General features: G+C 46.0%; 1 protein-coding gene across 1 annotated transcript; it reads right to left on the bottom strand.

The window, feature by feature from the left end:
• Positions 1-508: 508 nt before the first annotated feature.
• Positions 509-2,727, bottom strand: CCDC70 (coiled-coil domain containing 70). Its single transcript, XM_068395318.1, is given in 5 exon segments — positions 509-604; positions 606-823; positions 826-987; positions 990-1,177; positions 2,678-2,727. Coding segments are annotated over 5 exon segments (714 nt in total).
• Between the last annotated feature and the right edge of the window lie 17,429 nt (positions 2,728-20,156).

Genomic DNA, 20,156 nt, shown 5'->3' with positions numbered 1-20,156 from the left:
TGCTCCTGAGAGCAGTGGGAAGTTAAATGGGAAATCAAAGCCCAAACGTGGTGGAACAGCATCAGTTGTCTCATTAAGACTCAGGGGTGTTAACTGTGACTCTTAAATATGGGGGATCTGAAGGTTATTATTTATCGGTGCCTTATTTTGTCACTGACTCAGCTGATACAAACTGCGCTGAGTCAGCTGAGATATTGCAAGCTTCAGAAGATGATCTCAGCCATTAAGCCCTCAGCTTCTGGTGGCTTTACCCACCCACACTCCTCCACCTGGTGACAGGCCAGGAAAACAGAGATTTACCCCATTCCTCAGGCTACAGGACCTCACAAGAATAAATAATGTCCTGAAAACATAAGCGCAATGGCTTTAAAGCAAATCACATTTAAAAAACCCTACTCTGATTTACTCCTAGAACTCGAGATGCTATTTCAGAGAACCAGTTGAAGCACAGCACTGCTCAAATAAAGTATTCACGTCAGTATACATGGCTTTCCACATATTTCTGAGCCTAGCAGAACAATTTATTCTTTTTCCCTGTGGCAGTAGCATCCCTGGAGATAGCCTCTCTCTCAGGACCAAAGGCCTCCTCCCAGCTGAACATTTCATCTCCTTGAGGGTTTTTTTTTGTCTTCCTGGAGAGCATCCTCATCTTCCCAGAGAGCTCTCTCCTCTTCCAGGAAAGCTGTTCCATCTGCCCACAGAGTTTCTTCTTCTGCCCATAGGACCCTGTCCTCATCCAGAAGGACTCTGTCTTTCTCCCAGAGGAGCTGTTCTTCTTTCCAGAAATCCTTATCCTTCTTCCAGAAGGCATTATAGTCCTTCAGAAGTCATAATACACTCTCCAGAAGGCTTCTCCTTCCTCCTGAATAGCCTTTTCTTCCTCATGAAAGGCAGCCCAGATTGACTTTTCCTCCTCCCAGACGGCTTGGATGGTCATCTTGAAATCTCTAATTTTTTTCCTGATAGCCCTTGATCTTCTCCCAAAAGCTTCATTGTCTCCTGAAAACTCTGAATCTCCTCCCGAAAGGCTTTCTCAGCCTGCAGCTTCTTGATGAGCTTCTGCTGGCAGGAGGTGCAGCAGGGAGAGCAGGACACCAGCTGGCAACGGCAGCTCTGGTTCACCTGCTCGTCACTGATGGAGGGGGCAGAGACCCAGCCCGGACCCCCGCCTCTCAGACTGTGGCCCAACAGAGAGGGAAGCGATGGGTGTCAGTGATGATATCACCCAAACCTATGTCATAGCTGGCTTGAAACAACATTATACCGCAAGTGAAGATGTTTATCCTGAGTGAAAAAGAAATCCCTGCCCAGGACTCAGCCAGCACAAACTGCAGTGGGGCACGTGAAAGTCAACCTGTGCCATGCAGGGCAAAGGCCAGGATTTCTCCAAGTCATTTCCCACTGTGACTCCAGGTACTGCTGGTTTGGAGAGGGGTGAGGGGCTGTGCCAGGACCAGCCTTTGGCACTGCACTGCCTGCCCTGGCCCTGATCAGCAGGTCCCAATCTAAAGGAAAGACACATCTGCCCTTTTCCCTCCGGTGCTCGAGGCACTCTCATCAACCTGACCCTTGGCTATGTCTCCTGATCCTTCACAGACTCCTCCCAAAACTGTACAGCTTCCAGAATCATGAGAAACTTGAACAATGAAGAGAAAACAAAGATCTAATTTTCCGTTTGCTAATCTGCCTAATAATTCTACAGCAAGGATTAAAGCTGGTTACTTATTCATGCTGTTTCATTAGATTTATTACAATTTATTGCACAGTGACTCCAGCTCCCTAGCAGGGAGCAGGTTGCCTTATAAATAAAAAACTCTTGCTTATTAATGTATTATAAGCTTGCCTATCCCTTGCTGTACCGTCAGGAAAGGCCCCAGGGGCAGCAGATGCAATGCAGCTAATGGCAATATGCACCTCTTCTGCATGAGGATCGAGAAGATGGGGAGGGCCCCGTGCCTGTGTGATGGCTCCAGGGAACGGTGACAGGACGGACAGACAGCCCAAGCTGCAAGACCTCCCATGCACCCTAGCAAACATGTTGCCCTTTAAGCCCCTGTGCCCACCAGCATGTGACACCCCTGTCACATCTTTGCTGTGCTAGAGACATAGACCCTCCTCATCCCAGGCTTCCACCCCCTCCAAAAGATGAGCTGGGCACTGGCAGGGAGATGCCCCATCCTCTTCCCCAGCATTTTGGGTACGGCCAAGGAATCTTCTAGTGACATCTGCAAGGTCCTGCCTCTCCCCACCTCCACAATCACTGAACAGGCCAGAGGGTCGACGGCTCCTTCACAGCAGCTGGGATGAGCTCTTGTGGGTGGCAAGCTGTGAGGGACCTGCTGGGGCATTTTGGGTGAATACATGAGAATTTAGGTTCTGCTGTTTCCTCCTCATGCTCCTTCCTGGCTCCTGAACCCTCCTCCTATAGCTGGTGCTTCCCTGGGTGGTCGGTGGGGTTAAAAGAGGAAGGCAGGCATCTTCAGCTTCACTCTCATGGAGCTCCTGGGCCCACCCGTCCCTGCTTGGTGAGAGAAGGATCCCAGCAACAAGTGGTGTGCCCACCCAGCTGGGCTGTTGCATCTCGGGGGTTTAGTGGTACCACACCACATGCCTAGAAGGCCAGAAAAAATAGGTGAGTAAATGTGCCAAAAACTAATTGCCAGGATCCTGTTATTACTTGAGTTTCAGAAGAGCTGCTGAAGCCTCCGCTAAAGGGGTTCCTGGCATGGCTTCACTCTCCCTGTGCTTTCTGTGGAGTCCTGGGTTGGCAGTTCCTCTTCATTCACAGCAGAGGTGTCAGTAAATAGGACATGCTGCATTTCTGCTCCCTGGCATTGTGGTTGGCAGCAATTAGGGCAGCAGCAGTTCAGTTCCAGCCATCCCTGTAAGCCCCAGCAGCAGCTGCCAGCCAATTAATAACCTCAAATACACTGTCTCCTCTTTAAAATTAAGGTAGTGTTGCTTCCACTTAGCTAATTTTGCCATGCTCACTAGCCTGCAACATATTACTGATATTTTAGGTGATATCCTCTGTAGCTTAGATAAATTGTGCACATATCCAGTGTCCCACTGCACTGCGTGGGCTCTGACATAGCCCTTGCAGACTGCCCTGCACAGCAATTTCAGACTGGTTTCTTTGCAAAAGCAGAGCAGACTTGCTCCTGAAATCATGGCAGGTGGAGGAGCAGCAACGCAGAGCAGGGAGAAACAAGGAGTCATTTCCTCATATATCATATTTTAGGGACATGGTTTAGTGGGAATTGGCAGTGTTAGGTTTATGGTTGGACTCAATGATCTCAAAGGCCTTTTCCAACCTAAATGATTCTGTCATTCTATGATTCTGTGATTCCTCTTCCCTTCTGCTCTTCCAGGGTTCAGCTGGATAACTCCTTAGGAAAACAATTTCACTGTAATGTGGAGGAAGCAACCCAGGTGCCTAAACACAGGCATCCAGTGCCATTTTAGACACTCGGGAATATATAACCTATCTGCAGATGGACTGGCAGAAGATAACACATAGGAGACCTGTATCCTTTGGGAGCTGCAGGTGGAAGCCAGGGGAGATATCCCAATGCATACCAGGGCATGGGGCACCCATGGGTATGCGTGAGTCCCACCTTTAGGTCTGTCTCTGATTTATGTGGCTAAAGTTTCCTTTGGATCCTGCCCCAAGAGGTTATCAGACCAAATCAGGAAACCATTACTATGAGGCTTCTACCTCTTGAACATGCATCAAGTGACACAAACATAACTTTGAGAGCTTTTTCTCACACGGTACAGTAAAAATATTCCCATTTGTTCTTTTACTGCGCTCTTGAGTCAGGCTTATAAAGATGTAGGATAAAAATATCAGAGTACATTTTTCAATTAGAACATCATTATTATCTCACAGAAAATTGCTAAATTATATCATTTTGTTCCACAAGTCTGCAAACACTCTTTCAATTGTCATCAAAATGATAGTCATTTGGTTTCTGCAGACATCTCTAAGAGCGCAGAACTAATGGCTAACAAGTCTGATGCTAATTTAGATCTGTTCTCTTACTAGAGTAAGGTCTGATGGATAGACATAAAATGAAATTGATAAAATTATCTCTTTACTTGGTATGACTTCTGTTGTTCTTCTCACTCTTGCCATCTCCTACCATCAAAAAAATAAAGTCCCAAAGATATCTAGTAATTGTGGTCATGCTACTGGAAAACTTCGCATCTGTAAAACTCTGTAACAGGGACATGCAATACTTACAGAGTGCAGTCCTTATGGCAGCTGGGTATCTGATGCCCACTTGTAATCTTTTTGGATTTCAGTAAAGCTTTCGATACTGTCTCTCACAGTATCCTCCTGGGCAAATTGTCCAGCATACAGCTGGATAAACACAGAATGCAATGGGTGAACAATTGGCTGATGGGTAGGTCTCAAAGATTTATAGTAAATGGGGTTACATCGGGCTGGTGACTGATCACTAGTGGGGTTCCTCAGGGATCCATCTTGGCACCACTGCTCTTCAATATCTTTATTAAAGATTTGGATGCAGGACTTGATGGACTACTACCCAAGTTCACTGATGACACAAAATTGGGAGGAGCTGTTGACACTTCCGAGGGCAGAGAGGCCCTGCAGAGAGACCTACATAAATTAGAAAGGTGGGCGGTCACCAACTGCATGAAGTTTAACAGGGAAACTGCCGCATTTTGCACCTGAGACATGGCAACCCTAGATGTACATACAGACTGGGGAACGAGAGGATGGAGAGCAACCTCGCAGAAAGGAATCTGGGGGTTCTGGTTGACGGCAAGTTGAACATGAGACAACAGTGTGCCCTGGCAGCCAAGAGGGCCAACCGTGTCTGGGGTGCATCAAGCATAGTATTGCTAGCCAGTCAAGGGAGGCGATTCTGCCACTCTGCTCTGCACTGGTGTGGTCTCACCTTGAGTACTGTGTGCAGTTTTGGGTGCCACAGTATAAAAAGGATATGAAGATACTAGAGAGCGTCCAGAAGAGAGCCACAAAGATGGTGAAGGGTTTAGAGGGGAAGCCGTACAAGAAGCAGCTGAAGTCACTGGGTCTGTTCAGCTTGGAGAAGAGAAGACTGAGGGGAGACTTCATTGCAGTCTACAACTTCCTCACAAGGGGAAGTGGAGGAGTAGGCGTTGACCTCTTCACCCCTGTGACCAGTGACAGAACTCGAGGGAATGGCAGGAAGATATGCCAGGGGAGGTTTAGGTGGGATATTAGGAAAAGGTTCTTCACCCAGAGGGTGGTGGAGCACTGGAACCGGCTCCCCAGGGAAGCAGTCACGGCACCAAGCCTGACAGCATTCAAGACACATTTGGACAATGCCCTCAGACACATGGTGTGAACTCTGGGGTTGTCCTGTGCTGGGACAGGAGTTGGACTTGATGATCCTTGTGGGTCCCTTCCAACTCAGGACATTCTATGATTCTATGACTGGTGACTGTGACCCATTGGTCACCTACAGCGATGTATTTTCATGAAGTTTCAAACCATTGATTCGAAGTCAAGTTATACTGGGTGGAGCCAGAAGAAGTCACTGGGCTCCTGGCACAGTCTGAGCCACAACTGGTGCTTTGCTTCATTTTCAGGCTGGTTGTTTCTGAAGAACACCCATCCGTGGGTTATATTACCCTCGCTGGCTCCCCTCTTGGTTTAGGGAAACTGTCTGGAAGACATGAAGAACACTTACGCTAAATGTTAGACACATTTAAATTATGTCACTACAGTTGTGTGTTTAAATTTGGCACCCAAGGTAAGTGCCACAGTATCTTGTGTAATTTGAACAAAACCAAGTGATGGAGCTAAAGCTGAGCACAGATACAGATGAATCCAAGTGGTTTTCAAGAGTAAATCTGTGATCCTAAATCTACCTGGAAGCTTGCTTTAAAAAAGCGTAGCCTGACTTTTAAATTGGTTGCTCCTACTAAAGTCATTGGGAAGAAGTGGTGGATGAGTGGGTTTGAAAATCAGGCCTGTCTTTATAGTAGGTATACCTGGGTAGTAGGTACCCAGGTATACCTATATAGTAGGTAACCTGGATTTATGTTCCCAGTCCTTGAAATTTTGGTGGGTTGAACTCCTCTGTGAAAGTGTGCAATGTTTTAATTATATGCACTGTAAATGCATTTAATGCAACTCAGCCCCTGATGCTGCAGGATGTGAAAGAGGCGCTTTACTGGCAGAAGAAATTGTCTCTATTTTTCTGTTGAAATGGTATTAAAATTTAGAGAAGGCTGTTTAGTTTCTGTTTGGTTGTAGAGTGATCTCTCTGTTCCTGAGACCTTGAGCCAAATTCATCTCAGTAATCCAGCTTGTTTGATGATAAAAACAGCTATCCAGCTAGCAACTGAGGACAGGCAGAAAGAATGAGATGCATTGAGAGGACTGTAGGACAAACCAAGGTTAAAAAGTGTCATGATTGCTAGGAGATAACCCTTGGAAATCTGTTCCAGTTTTTTAGGTTTCAAGGCCTCTTCAGACCTTCAAAGGTCATGGTACTTTAGCTAGAAACAGCTTCTACCAAAACACTTTTTTCTTGTGTGGTGGCTCTGATTTTCCTTGTCTGAAGTTCAGAAAATTTTTTTTTTTTATATGGGAGTAGTTCAGATACAATCCTGTTCATTAAGAAAGTCTTGCTGTCCTGGCAAGCCTCTTGTTAGTCTTCCCAGATGAGGTATTTCCCTCTGCAAATGGGTTGCCTTGGGTTGTGTTTTCCATCTTTTCTCAGTTTGCTTCATCCCTTCTTCCAGAGGCTGTTTCTTCTTTCCAGAATGTTTTCATGCAGTGTGTGTTTGTTCCTGCTATAGCTCCTCATTTGACACTATAGATGGAAAACACTGATGGTGGAAAGAATACTATTTAGTCAAATACTTTCTGAATTTTAAGGAAAACTTGGTTTTTCTAGACAAGAGGTTTTGGTGACGCAAGTGCTGCAAACAGCACAATAAACACTGTGTGCTGCAGTGATGTGGTGAAACCTTTGGGTATAAATTTTTGACCTTCCAGCTCTTGCCATTAATCCATGGAGTTGCAGCAGCATGACATATTATTTCTTCCTCTTTTGATTTTCTTCAGTAGCCTGTTTCCTCCTCACAAAGTAAATTCTGTTGCCAAAGAGGACAAAGAGTGTCTTTCAGCTTTCAACTCCTCCTGTGTTGCCATTTCAACACAAATTTCCTGGTAAAATGGGGAGATGGATTTCACTCAAAAGTGTTTTCAACATCACTGCTACCAGTAACAACCTTCCTGGGAAGGACTGGATGGATAAAACTTTGGTCTCTGGCTCACCAGTAAAAAACCCTGTGCTTTTCCTTTCAAGGACAAAGAGTGGGAGGCTCTCACTGCCCTTTTTGGGGAGAAAAGCACAAGCTATTCTTGAGACTTGGGACATTTGGCTGGATTCTATGTATGGATGGGGATTTCCAGGACATTTTGCCCTGTGCAGGGATGACAGGTGGCTGCTGCCATAGCAGCAACACCTGAAAAATAAAGAGGTTCTGGGAGACAAAGAGCCACCTAGCAACTTTGGCCAAAGCCCCACGCAGTCCTGGCACCCTCCTGCTCTCTTGGGTCAGTTCAGATTATGGCCCCAGTGTTGCTGGTGGGCAGGCAATGTGTGGGGAGAGGAAGCCTCTGCTCTGAGCATCACCCATGCTTCACAAACAGGAACCCACAGGGGATGCGTTACTGTATGTTGGTGTGACACCCATCCAAAGCCATGAGATGGGGGGAACAGTTCAGATCCAGACTGCATGTAGGTGTCCAAGTACTGGTATCTATGTGCCAGTGGCATCTGGAGAGTGATTCAGCTGGCCAAAGGCATGTGCTGACTCACAGTGACTTGAATCCCACCACAGACCCCACTGGCTGTACTGAGCAGCTCTCCACTTGCCTTAACAAGAGCTGGGACATCTTGACAGCAACATTTTGATGGTTGAAATTTGGAGCTGATTCCCAGCCAAGGAGTCCAGCAGAAGTGGGACTTGAGTCCATGCCCTTTCTGGGTCATCAGATGCCACTGATTAGATGGCAACAGCTAAATTTGCATGTGCGCACATTTGTGTGTGTCTTCACCCATTTGCTGCTGTCCCATCGAGAGCTCTGTGCAGTGAGGAAAGGCTTTGCTCTTTGGTGACACTGTCATTTCCACTATGTACCAATGGGCAGGGTCCTCGAAGTGGGTGGGTGACTGCTTTGCCTTAGTGGTCCTTCATCCATCACTATAATAGAAGCAATCACTTTCTGACCAACTTTTGTAGCTGCCTGGCCAGATTTCCTCACTGTCCAGAGGCTTTAATTTCTGCTCATGTGGAGCCAAAGAATTCAAGGGAGCATCAGTGTTCCTGGAAATGTTACTGTGCACTGGAGGGACCATCTGTTGTTGCTGCAAGTGTTCAGGTATCTTTGGACTTGGGAAGTAGGTGTTTTTAGAGAGAAAATGCGATGGCAGGCGTTATAGAATGACAAAACATCTTAAGCGACTTTAAGCAAAGCCCTGTATATGCCATATATGCCATATGTTTTGTGGAAGGATCTTTGGGAACCTTCCAGTGGTGAATCAAAGCCAAGGTTTGGTTACAACCCCATTTTCTAAGACTCACCTTTAGCAAAAAAAAAAAGCCCTCTGGAGTTCTCAAGTTCAGCGTCCTTCTCTCACAGACGCTCCATCACATCATCATCTTACAAAAGCAGTAATATGACAGAGAGGCCTTTCCATGGCAGACTTATGACCACTGCACACAACCTTGTGTACACTGTACAGTTACGCATCTCCACAAATACTGAGAAATCATCTGAACAAATCTATCCCAAACACATCAATGCCAGTAAAAAGACCCCAAACAACCAACAACCCTCCATTACAGGCTTTCAGTTAGTTAATTTAATGAATTTAAACTCAGAGCAATTGTGCATGGTCTGGAGTTTCAGGTGAGATGAAGAGCTTGTGTGCCTGACAGTCCTCTCATTTACCCTTAAAAGACATTTCCTATAGGCACTAAGAAGCTGTTCCTGACTCTTGCTGCTCTGATGGTTCAAAATCAGGTTCTATTTCGTGGCCCATTTATACTCATTTATTCTAAATCCATTTTTTAAATTTTGTATAAGCAGTTCTTTTCTTTATCCCACACATATTTATAGAGATTAAATATATGCCCTTAGCCTTTGTCTTAGTAGGCTAAGCTAGCTGAACCCTGTAGATTCATCTAAAAAAAAAACCAGATTCCTCACACCTCTGTCTTTTCTAATGGTTATTCTCTGTTTTTCCACTTTCTTCTTCTTTGCTGTTCCTGTATGTCAGGGGGTCTCACAAGTAGGTCAATCTGCTGTAATTTTTAGCAAATATCAATATTTATGTTTTCCTAATACTGAATAAAGTCAACTCAGCAGTGTCGATTAAAAAGACTCACTGTATGTTTTCATTATTAGTCATGACAGTAACCCACAGAGGTCCCACCAGCCTTGGTGCTCAGACTGCACGTTGCTTGTACAAAACAGGACAGTGACTGCCCCGGAGAATTTAGTCAAAACAGGCTAAACAGACATTCAATGGAGGGAAAAAGGTGTGTCATTACCTCTATTTCATAGCTCAAAAATAGAGATCAGATAAGAAGTGCCTTCACAGCTACTAAATGGCCAATATCTCCCCGTGCAAGACTTACCAGCAAAGCCTTATGTGCATTAAGGAAAATCTCAGAGCATATTATAATTCATGTGGATCTGATGTTCTTGAAGAGTAGATTTGCCACATGTATGATGGAAAACTTGGAGCCCGATCAGGTGTTCAGTGAAACAAAGGGAAAAGGCTCTTCACATTCTTCCCCGTCAGCGTAAAGCCCTTGGTTTGTTCCAGTTTGCAAAAGTGGCGAGTGTTTTCAAATGTTATCATCATGTTCTCTTCTGCTGGCAAGTGTTAAATACGTGTGGAAGAGACACTAAGTGGAGAGAGTTGTCTCGTCCCACTCAGCGCACGACTGTTGTGACCTCTGTCTTGAGCTCTTCTGTAGCTGGCAGCAAGTGGCACCTTGCATGGCTTAATGAACCAGGAACACATAAAAGAACAGCATCGGCAATCAGTATCTCCTGTGGAAGAAATTAATGGCCAAAAGGTCAGGTAAAGCATGGGCAAACTTTCCTGGAAATAAAGTATTAAATGTCAGGCTGTCAGTAACCTGAGGTAATAAGTGAACTGAGGGAAGAGATCACTAAAATGACCTCAGGCTGCAGACAGTGACCCACCAGAAGGGACTGTCATTGTGAACATCTTCCAAAGCAGTTGCTCCACTGTAACAACTGAAAGGTGAACACACAGTATGACAAGATTTAAAAAAAAACAAACCTCATTTTTCTATATTTTAGGCTGAGGTCAGACAGGTACCTGTTACACACAGGCAGGATTTGACCCAAGCAGACTCCAAAAAGGACAAAGACCTTTTCTTTCAATTACTGCTTACATCTCCCTACTACACAGAGCTAAGTACAGCCAATAAAGGTGTTATGCTCTGTCTTTGGTGCACCTTTCCTTACCCCCAGAGAAGGTGCAGGACAGGTGATCTCCTGATGGTGCCTACAACAGAGGGGCAAGAACTGTCTCCAGCGCAGAGACCTCTGTCCAGGCCTTTCCATACCCGTTAACTCCATGGGGCATGGCCATGAGCAGTGTTCTGTGACAGGCCCTGCTCTGACAGCACTAAGCCACTGCTCCTCACATGCTAACCTGTGTGAGTTTTACTGCTCATTTCAGCCAAAGAGGACTTCTAGAAGTGCCACCCCAATGAGACAGTATGAAAACACAAGACACCTTGTGAATGGGGTTGCCATCTGGTGTGCTCAATGCACAGGACATGGTGCTTCCTGCAAGGGCTGTGCTGGAAGCACTTGGAGCCCACCCCACGTGCAAGCGAACATGACTTAGTTTCAACATCTTCCCCCACTTTTGAGTGGAGTCTCATTTTGGGGCACGCTACGGTTGTGCACCAGGAGCTGCAGCTTGCCAGCCAGGTACTGGGAACTTGCTTGTGTATCTACACTCCATATGAGCACTTCTACACCTCCTGCTTGGACACCTTGTCCTCCCCTGTGCCATCCAGAGTCAACCTTTGAGCATAGTGCCATCTGGTGAGACTTGAGATACTCGTGCAGCCCAAACAAATAACGTCACATCTCACTCACATACCTCTTGGGACAGTAAAATTTAAAACTGGGCCTAAATGCCAGCACACATCTGAAACAGATTTTCAGCAGGAGAAGCAACGATAGGCCTAGCATTTCACCAAAAATGGATCATTTCCACGAGTGAGTCTGCTTGCTCAGATATCAGCCAGAGGCCAAATTTACTACAGCTCCAAGATGAGTTGGCTTCTAACTCAGCTTTCATCCACTGCAACTAGGTCTAAAATTGTATCTTTTGGCACCCAAAGTCCAGGATACAGAGAATTCTTGAACAGATCCAAAGGGAGCCCAAAATATTGGGTTGTTATGCCATGCCAATACTGCATCAGCTGCCTGGAGAGCTGCTATCACCTCCTCTTTGTAGAGGAAGATCTCAGGTCCCCAGGGAATCCCCTTGGGCTCTTGCTCAAATAGAAACTGGCCTGAAAGGAAACATAGTTGTTGAACAAGGCATTTTCTTTACAAAGGGCTTAGGCCCTGCTCTAGATGCCTTCTTCTCCAGCCATGAGACGATGCTGTGTGCATGGGAACACACGGCTGCAACAGGCCATGGGGCTGGCTGCCATTGAAGCACCTTTCTCACAAACATCCCATGAGCCCAGGCTCCCACCTCGAACCTCTCGGCTGCATGCTGGGACTGAGCCCTGTGGGTGGGTGATGGGGATCAGGAGCTGGTGGGGTGAATCCTAGTTTCTGGGACTTGGAGGGACGGCGTAAGGCAAGATTTCATCTCCCAAAGCAAAGATTTGAATGCGTCACCTAAATACACATATCTACAGATGCGTAGAGGGGAGGGTTATTTCCTGTTGCATTGGGGGTTCCAGCTTCCCTTCCCTGGCCCTACAGAAGAAAGAAACACAAATTTAACCAACTCCTGCCTTTCCTGCTTGGGCAGACTAGAGGGGTGGCACAGGGATCCAGACTGCAGATACCTAAATGAGGCTGTCAGCGATACAGGTGCATACACACAACGTAGATACCCACATCACAGTGCAGACCTAGCCAATGTAAGAGCTGTTCAGACAGATATAGGCTTCTAGAGCTCTTTGAGGTGTTCTCCATTACCCAGGACACCTATCCAGGGCTGGCAGATATGAGACGGGACCTACACGAGACCCACACCCTTCTTGTCTGGTGGGTGCGGGCCAGGCAGGATACCTAGAGCATCCCAGCTGGGACTAAATGCCTGCATTTAGGGAACTAAATCAAGCCATCACTCTCCCCAGACCCTAACGGAAGCTCTTGGGTAGACAAGTCCACTGGAGACTCCTAACTCCACATATCTCAATACTGCACTGAACTCCATCCTAACCCGTTTGCAGTCACTTAACTGTTCTGTGGTATTCTTGCTTTGAAACCCCCTCAGCAACTTTTCTCGTTATTGTTCACCATAATTACTCTACACTAAACATATGGTTCTGTTCCCCGTGAGTTAAGGCTACAAATAGGGATTTTGTCCCTTGCTTCGGAAGCTTAGCGTTTTCAGTTCTGATGAGCATATACCATGTCAACAACTGAGGAGGATAAATGCACTGACAGGTGGCAAAAGGCATATTTTATGAGTGAGAAAATGAAATAAAACAAATGAAAACACCTAATGTTTCCTTCTGTTGTCAGTGGAACAGTATGTTTTATTATGGCTGCATGCAATGGGAACGTTAGGTCTGATCTGCAGAAGTGCAAATTAAACAGCTGATTTAGATTATGGTATTTCATGCACAGCAACTTTACAGGCTTTGGCTTTTTTTTCTTCATTGTATGTAAAACCTTTATGAGTTATGAGCCTTTTTTTGTCAACTATGTTTTAGAAGTGAGAGGTTTACTCCTGCTATTACATTAAAGAAGGCATTTTGCTGCTAGGAGAGTTTAGCATTTTATTCAGCTGTGATAACTTTCCCCTATACTCCATCACGAAGCACAATTAGGACAGAAATGTTCAGCAGTTTTATGATGCCTTTGTGTGAGGAGCTAATCTTTTTTTTCCCCACTTCATTTTTCAGGGATTCCCAAAGGATTTTACAAACTCTACACATTTGTCTAGCACACTCTGTAGTGGCATAAACAAAGAATACATGGACCTCAATGTGGGCTTTGGTTTTTACACTTTTAGTAATTCCAATTTCTCTTATTGCAAGTTTCAAGAGGACTGGAATTTCCTGGTTAATATTCTGGGCTTATGGGTAAATTTTGCAAACATTAATTTGGGCAACTCGTTACTTTGATAGTTAAGCAGGGGAACAGAGGACTGGGGTCTTTAAATCAAGGTATTTATTATTTCAAGGAAAATTTTCTTTACACAGAACAACGCATAGGTTCACCTCCTGAATTATCCCTGGGAGACAATCTCTGACGAATGCCATTCAATACAAATGAAAGAAAGCTTTTTTTTTTTTTTTCCCTATAGCAAACCAGCAAACACTCCTAAGGAAGTAATTTCATTCATAACTTGTCAAACACCAGTCTTTCGTTTTAGCCTGGCTTCTTATGGAAACACACTGAGTGCATTCATAGCCTTGGGTCTTGTCTGCTTGTTCCCTCTAATAACTTTTGAATCCACTTCCTGATTTCGATTGAACTTGATAGAATAATTGAAGACTCAGAGATACAAGCGAGTGATGTCAGGACACCTAGCCCATCACCCTGCCTTGGACAGTGGCTACGGACCCAGGGAATCTCTCCTGTTTCTTTCCCAGGATTATCCCCCCAGCATCCAGGTCTGGAGGCTCGCAGACGTCCTCAGCGACAGCTTGTACCTTTGTGTCTCGTAATCTCCTTTGCTACAGAAACAAGACAAATCTCATCCTACTCTGCTTGTGTGTTGCGTATTTAAAGTAGAAAAAAGAGACCCTCTAAGTAACCCAACTGAGGGAAAGCTGTGGCACAAGCAGTTATCCCTCACTAGACTTCAATAAAATTACTCTCCCCATAGGTTATCTGGCACATTTTGTCCTTTGTATCTCTGTTTCTTAGGCCTAGATTGCATTATGATAATTTGTCCTAAGTAAGGAGAAGCGTGAAGCAGACAGTCTGATATTTCCTCATTTTCTGCCTTGTCTCTTGGGCATTGGCCAAGTAAACTGCTGTGGAGACCAGCTCATAAACCTCGCTCCCCCAAGACAGTCTTGTAGGAAGAAGCTGAGGAACTGAAATATCCACACCGGCGGCTCTGTAATTTATGGTGACAGGCACACAAAAACATCTCCTCGGTGATGCGGGTGAGAAGAATGAGCCTGGTCTGATCTTGTATGTGTTGGCAGGCTAAAGACTTTCACAGCGCCTGTCCTGCGCTGAGTTCTGCACCTTCGAGAGCATCCCAGGAGATGGTCACCTCCTGGCTCTCACAGCCCAGGGGACTTTGGGCTGGGCACGCGGTGACTTTCTGCACCGACAGCACTTCTAGGCCCAGTATCTTCCTAAGGCTGCCTAAAATTTTCCTTTAGAATCACCAGAATCAAGCAGTTTAATGGTATCCCAAAGTGTCACTGTCAGCACCAGCTACACTTGCCACAGGGACCCTTGGTCTCCGTTATTTTTTGCCATGATCTTCTTGTGATGATTGAATGTTATAATTTCTGGGATACCTACAGGCAGTCATTAAAATGCTGGTAAGCTGATATTGATGATTGGTTTCTCCTGCAAAAGCAGAGTATTTCTCAGCAGAAAAGTACACTACTTTTGCCTTGAACAATGGAAGAAATTAAATGTAGACTGAATTTCTTTCCCATGGGCTGTTTCTATTTCAAAATGCAAGGATAATTTATACAAGAAAATGTAACATTCCTGATTACGTGCAGCATTTAAGAAAACAGTCAGACTCTTCCAATTGGAAAAGAACAAAATAACATAGGAGATGGGGGACTATTTTTATGTTGATTTTGACTTCTGAGTCATCAGCTTAGGAGAAAGCCCTGTGGCAAAAGTACTCACCTTATATGGAGGGTGAAAATAAACTGAAAATCAATGCAAACTGAAAAGGAAAGACAGCATCTCTACAGGGCCCTTTCTCTCTCCACACTAAACATTAAGTAGCCAGGAAAATCCATGTTGAGGTGCAAATTCTTCCAAAAAGGCACTTGGTAAAGGAATCCCAAATGCATATTATGGGCGGATGTAAAAGTCCTTCCTTGTCTGAGAGGGGGCGTGTGTTTGAGGAACCTGTGCTCTGGCTTGTGCTTTTAGTGACAGCGTCACAGAGTTGCTTTGCTCAGCTCAGTGACTCCAGCAGCACAAGGAGATCAGCACACAAGCTAGAAAGCCATAGGTTAGAACGTGTGGCCACTGTGGCATGACCTCAGCAGTCACAGGCAACCCAAAACTTGCCTCAGAGCTTTGTGAAGGGCGAGAAAAAGCACCCCAAAGAGGCAGTCACATTGGAAATAACTGAAATCCTTTTTGATGTTTCACACCAGGCACCAGACTGGGAACAACTTTGGGAAAAGCAGCTTTCTCCACGGGAAGAAGGAGCTTTATTAGATTGTAGCAAAGAAGAACTAGGACCACAGAAAGTCAAGGTGTCCGGTTTGGCCACTCAGTCGGCATGTCTTAGTCTCTTCTTGCTCTGTCTCTTCCAGCACCAGTGGAGAGCATCAGAGTCTTCCAGACGTGTCTCCCTGCTCTCTTCATTGCCTATACAGAGGAGCCAGGTTCTCTGTTTAAGTGCTCAAATAAGCCTCTGCTTAAGTGCAATGAATAAAAGCCGTAGTCTCACCCTTTGCTTTGCTACTGAACTTTCTCAACAAAAACTTCCCAGGCTTCCAGCCTTGGATCTGAAGACACACTAGCAAAATTCCTTTCTCTCTGAAATTGTCTTGCTTTATAGCTGCAGAATCAGCTCTGGTTGGGATTTTACCTTGTCCTGCATTTGCTGCCACTCCACGTTCTGTGTCTAACTCCTTCCCTAAGAGTTGCTGCTACCTCTTCACATGGAGCTTATGGCTCATGGAAGTGCTAAACCACTGCTGTGGGAGGCTGGACCTCTCTTTTGATCCATTGCTTTCAGTGCTGGTATTTCTTATCATTTTATCAAAAAGATCTAATAATATTTGGTGGTCTTCCCACAGTGTCATGCCCTGCAGGGGTTCTCCTTGAGACACACAGCCCCCTCTGAGGCCTCACGTTTTATGTGAAAAATGTGACACAAAGAGACAAACCAGAAAAGTAAAGGCTTTGATTACATTGTGTTTTATACATTAAAACCTTCGTTTGAACTGAGCAGGGGCAGGCAGCGCTACAGGCATGGTACAAGCTTCTCTGCTGCCCAGCGTTACCTGTGCTCAGAATAGGAGCATCCAGAGGATGAAGCAGCAGGGAAGAGCTCAGTATTTCACCTCTGTCACTCTGCTAGGCTACGGAAAACAGGCAGTCACATACCCATGTGGTCAGCACTTTTTCCAGCGCCCATGGCCATGCAGCAGGGAAAAGCATGAAGAGTATAAAAACCAGCACATGCTTGTGTTTGTGCACATGCACGTCTATTTTGCTGACCCAGTGGCACGCAAAGTTAGCCGTCAAACACCATCCTTCTCCTTCCCTTGGCTCACCCCAGAGTGGATGCCCTTTTCTTAATGTAAGACCTTTAGCACTGGGAAATATATTGGTGATGAACTGTGCAAACCTGACAGCTGAAGGCAAAACTGTTCCTCCTGAGCTGGAGTGGACACTTCACCAGCTCCCTGCTGACGACTGACGCAGCAGGTAACCTTTTCTTTGTGGGGCCTTTCTGAAAAGATTTGAAATATGTGTCCATCTTTATTAATGCTGTCACTCCTCCCGCAGAGGTGCTCTCCTCAAACGCACATTCTCTCATACAGAAACAAGGGCTTTCCAGAAAATGATGCCACACTTATAATTAGACCTGAGGCACCAGATTGTCACCTGCTGATGGGAAGGTGACCTAGCAAGTAACCACCTAACAAATAGACCTCTGCCAGGGTGACACAAGACATATAAACTAGCCAATGGTTAAGGTTATATATGTGGCACTTTGCACAGAGCTCTATCAACTGCATGGATAGGAAGGGGGGGGAAATTATATGAAGAACGAACCAAGTACTTACCACTCACTACTGATTGCTGAAAAAATTATTTTTTTTTCTGATAAAAGACTTCGCACAAGAAATTTCTTTTTTTATCTCCAGTACAGTCACAGATGTGTGGGGTCCTTTGCTTCCCCCTGCTGACACCCTGAAACGGCGCAGGGTGGGCTGTGGCTCCAGCCAACCGTGGGAGTGGGGAAACTAATGAGGATGGGCTCTGCCGGCAAGCGCTCCTGCATCCCACAGCTCCCACCGTGCGGCCGCCGAGAGGTGTGCGAGCGGGTGGCCAGAAGGAATAAAAGCAACTGAGCCCCCACTGCGCCTCACTGCCCACGGGCAGGGTCCTGGTGAGCTGAGCGCGGCTCTGGGGTCCCACCGGAGAGGAGTCTCCCAGCCGGCTTTCACTGAAGGCTGGATTTTGCGGTACCTCTGCCTGGTCTTCCACGCACGCAAGTGAATATATTCAGCACCCACAGCACTCTCAGGTAAGAGGGATTTGCTGGGAAGTGGACGAAGTACTGGGATAACAGCCAGTGTGGGGCTTTGTGGTTTGTTAGGAAGAAATCAGCTCTGGAAGAGGACTTTGCTCTGAATATTTTAGAAAAATAAAAAGAAACCGTTCCCTCTAGCAGTCTTTAGAGAAGAGACCTTGCTCCGGAGGGGCTTGCTGGCCCATGTGCACCTACTGTGTCCCAGCAGGACCCCCCAGCAGCTGGGAGCCGTTGAGTGGGAACCGGGGTCTTAGGAAGCCCCAGCGGCTCTGCCTGCTATGTTCATCATTGCAGAGTGGGGCACCTGAAGCTGGGAGAGGGCAGAGCTTAGTTTGAGAAGACTGAACACTGTAGGACAAGCGTGGAGGTGGCTCTTGTTTGGGCTGATGTATGGTGGAGCCAGCATGAAGCTGCCTTTCGGCTTTGCCATGGGTCAGGAATGCGCCAGTTGGTCAGTGCGCCTCTTCTTTTGACTCACATTACCCAAACATTAGGGTGAGAATAATGACCAGAAAAGTAGTTCAAAGCTAAAACTGGATGAAATAACAAAGGAACTGGGATGGGGAGGTCGGGGGGTCTGTGCTACAGAGACTTATCACTGCTGCTTGTCAGGGACAAGGAACTGAGTTACAACAGAAGGCAGCAATGTGGGGACACAGCATGAGTGCCAGGTGGGCAGCAGCCAGCGCTCTGGGGCAAACCTGGCCACTGGCCACCGGCAAAGAGGGAACTGAATGGGGAAGTGCTGGGCAGGCTGGGGGAGGCACAGGGATGCTGTGGTTCTGCTGTGGCTGGGTTGCAACCTGCCACCCCGAAAAGGAGAGGCTCCAGCCTCCTGCAAGGGGCTCAGAAACTTGACCCCCCCATACCCACCCTCCCCTTGCTGACCCTTGTAACACAAGAACAGGTCCCTTCACCTCAGGGAAATGACCTCAGGGAAGGACTAATAGGAGGAGGTCCAGAAGTTGGCTTTGGTCTTCAACTTTTTTTTCTAGTTGTGGCTGAGCTTTCTGTTTTGCATGTGACTTTCCCAACTCACCAGCAAACCAGGAGCGGGCACTGTGTGGCAGGACATCTGCCCTGCCTTTGCATGCTACTAGTCTTCATGCTGCACCACTTGCAGTTTCCTGCGAGTTTCACCAATTGTTTCCCCATTTCAGCTGGGGAACAAAACTGTTCCCCAGCTGCCTGGCTGCTGAATTGCACTTTAGCACCCTCATGAATTGGCACACAGGAAAATATTCATCTTTAACACGCACAGCAGTTTCTGCAGAATCACTGAACGGCTGGGGGAAAGGGGCAACACCTATTTATCCAGCAAACATAATGACTTCTCTGAGGGATTTGTCAGTCCTGTAGGAGTCAAAGCCAATGTTTGAGGAAGGACTAAAACCATCGCCTGGTGGTTATGTGTGTTGTGTCCTTGTGTGAACACGTTTTGTATGCAGCCATCATGAATTTGCTTTTTCTCACCTGTTAAAACTGCACACACAGAGCTCTGATTCATAGTCACTTCTGGGCTCCATCACTAGATGGTGACATGCTCCCACATACTGAGCTCTCCTTCAATTTGTCTTTTTTCCTTTAGTGTAAAATAACAGTAAATTTAGACAAAACATGTTTTACCCTCTGCTTATGGAAATACAGCATTCCCAGCCACACGCAATTCTGCTCAAGCTAATTTGGTATTCAACCAATTTTTAATATGGCATTGGTTTTGTTAACATGGTTTCTGTAAGAATTACTGCTATAAAAGTAATTCTAGCCATGAACATTTATATAAAGACTAATATTACTGATCTCTGCATAGTTTTGAACATATGTGTCACCAGCCAACGGCATGTTCAAAACGAATGACTGTGCACTTTCTAGGAATAAATCTGCATTAAAAGTTTTAAAGTTTAAAATTAATGTGTCATTTCATTGTGGAAGCTACCACTTTCCCTTCCTCTTTCCTGTTTTCTCTGAGCATGCAACAGTGCTCATTTTCTTCCTTAAAATATTTGTCAATATGTTGCAGCCCCAAAGCATAGTATTTGCTCTTCTGAAGAAGGTTTGGTGGCTGGGACAAGGAGTATGCACTCCCCCAAGGTCAGGCACTCATATGTAAACTCCATTCCAGTCCACCATTCAGTATTGATGGAGATGTCCACTGGGATTTGCAAGGCTCATTACAGCAATTACACCCATCAGATGAGGCTTGTGGCATAGTATGAAGACGAGGGCTGGAGAAGGAGAGTTTAAATTCATGAGACACCTGACGTGATGATGCACACTAGAAATCTGGATATATATATGTTGATGGTTGGCTGCTACACACAAGTGTCTCAGCATGGGTTACTGACCCGGTGGAATGTCCTCTAAAGCCTCAGTCCCTGCTACTTGCTTGGCTGCTCACCAACAGGTAAAGCCAGACCTGCATCTATTACTGCCGTCACTGCCAGG

The sequence above is a fragment of the Nyctibius grandis genome, chromosome 2 (assembly GCF_013368605.1).
Source record: "Nyctibius grandis isolate bNycGra1 chromosome 2, bNycGra1.pri, whole genome shotgun sequence".
Lineage (NCBI taxonomy): Eukaryota > Metazoa > Chordata > Aves > Nyctibiiformes > Nyctibiidae > Nyctibius > Nyctibius grandis.
The sequence above is the reverse complement of the archived record's forward strand: the minus strand, read 5'-3'. Positions and strand labels throughout refer to the sequence as shown.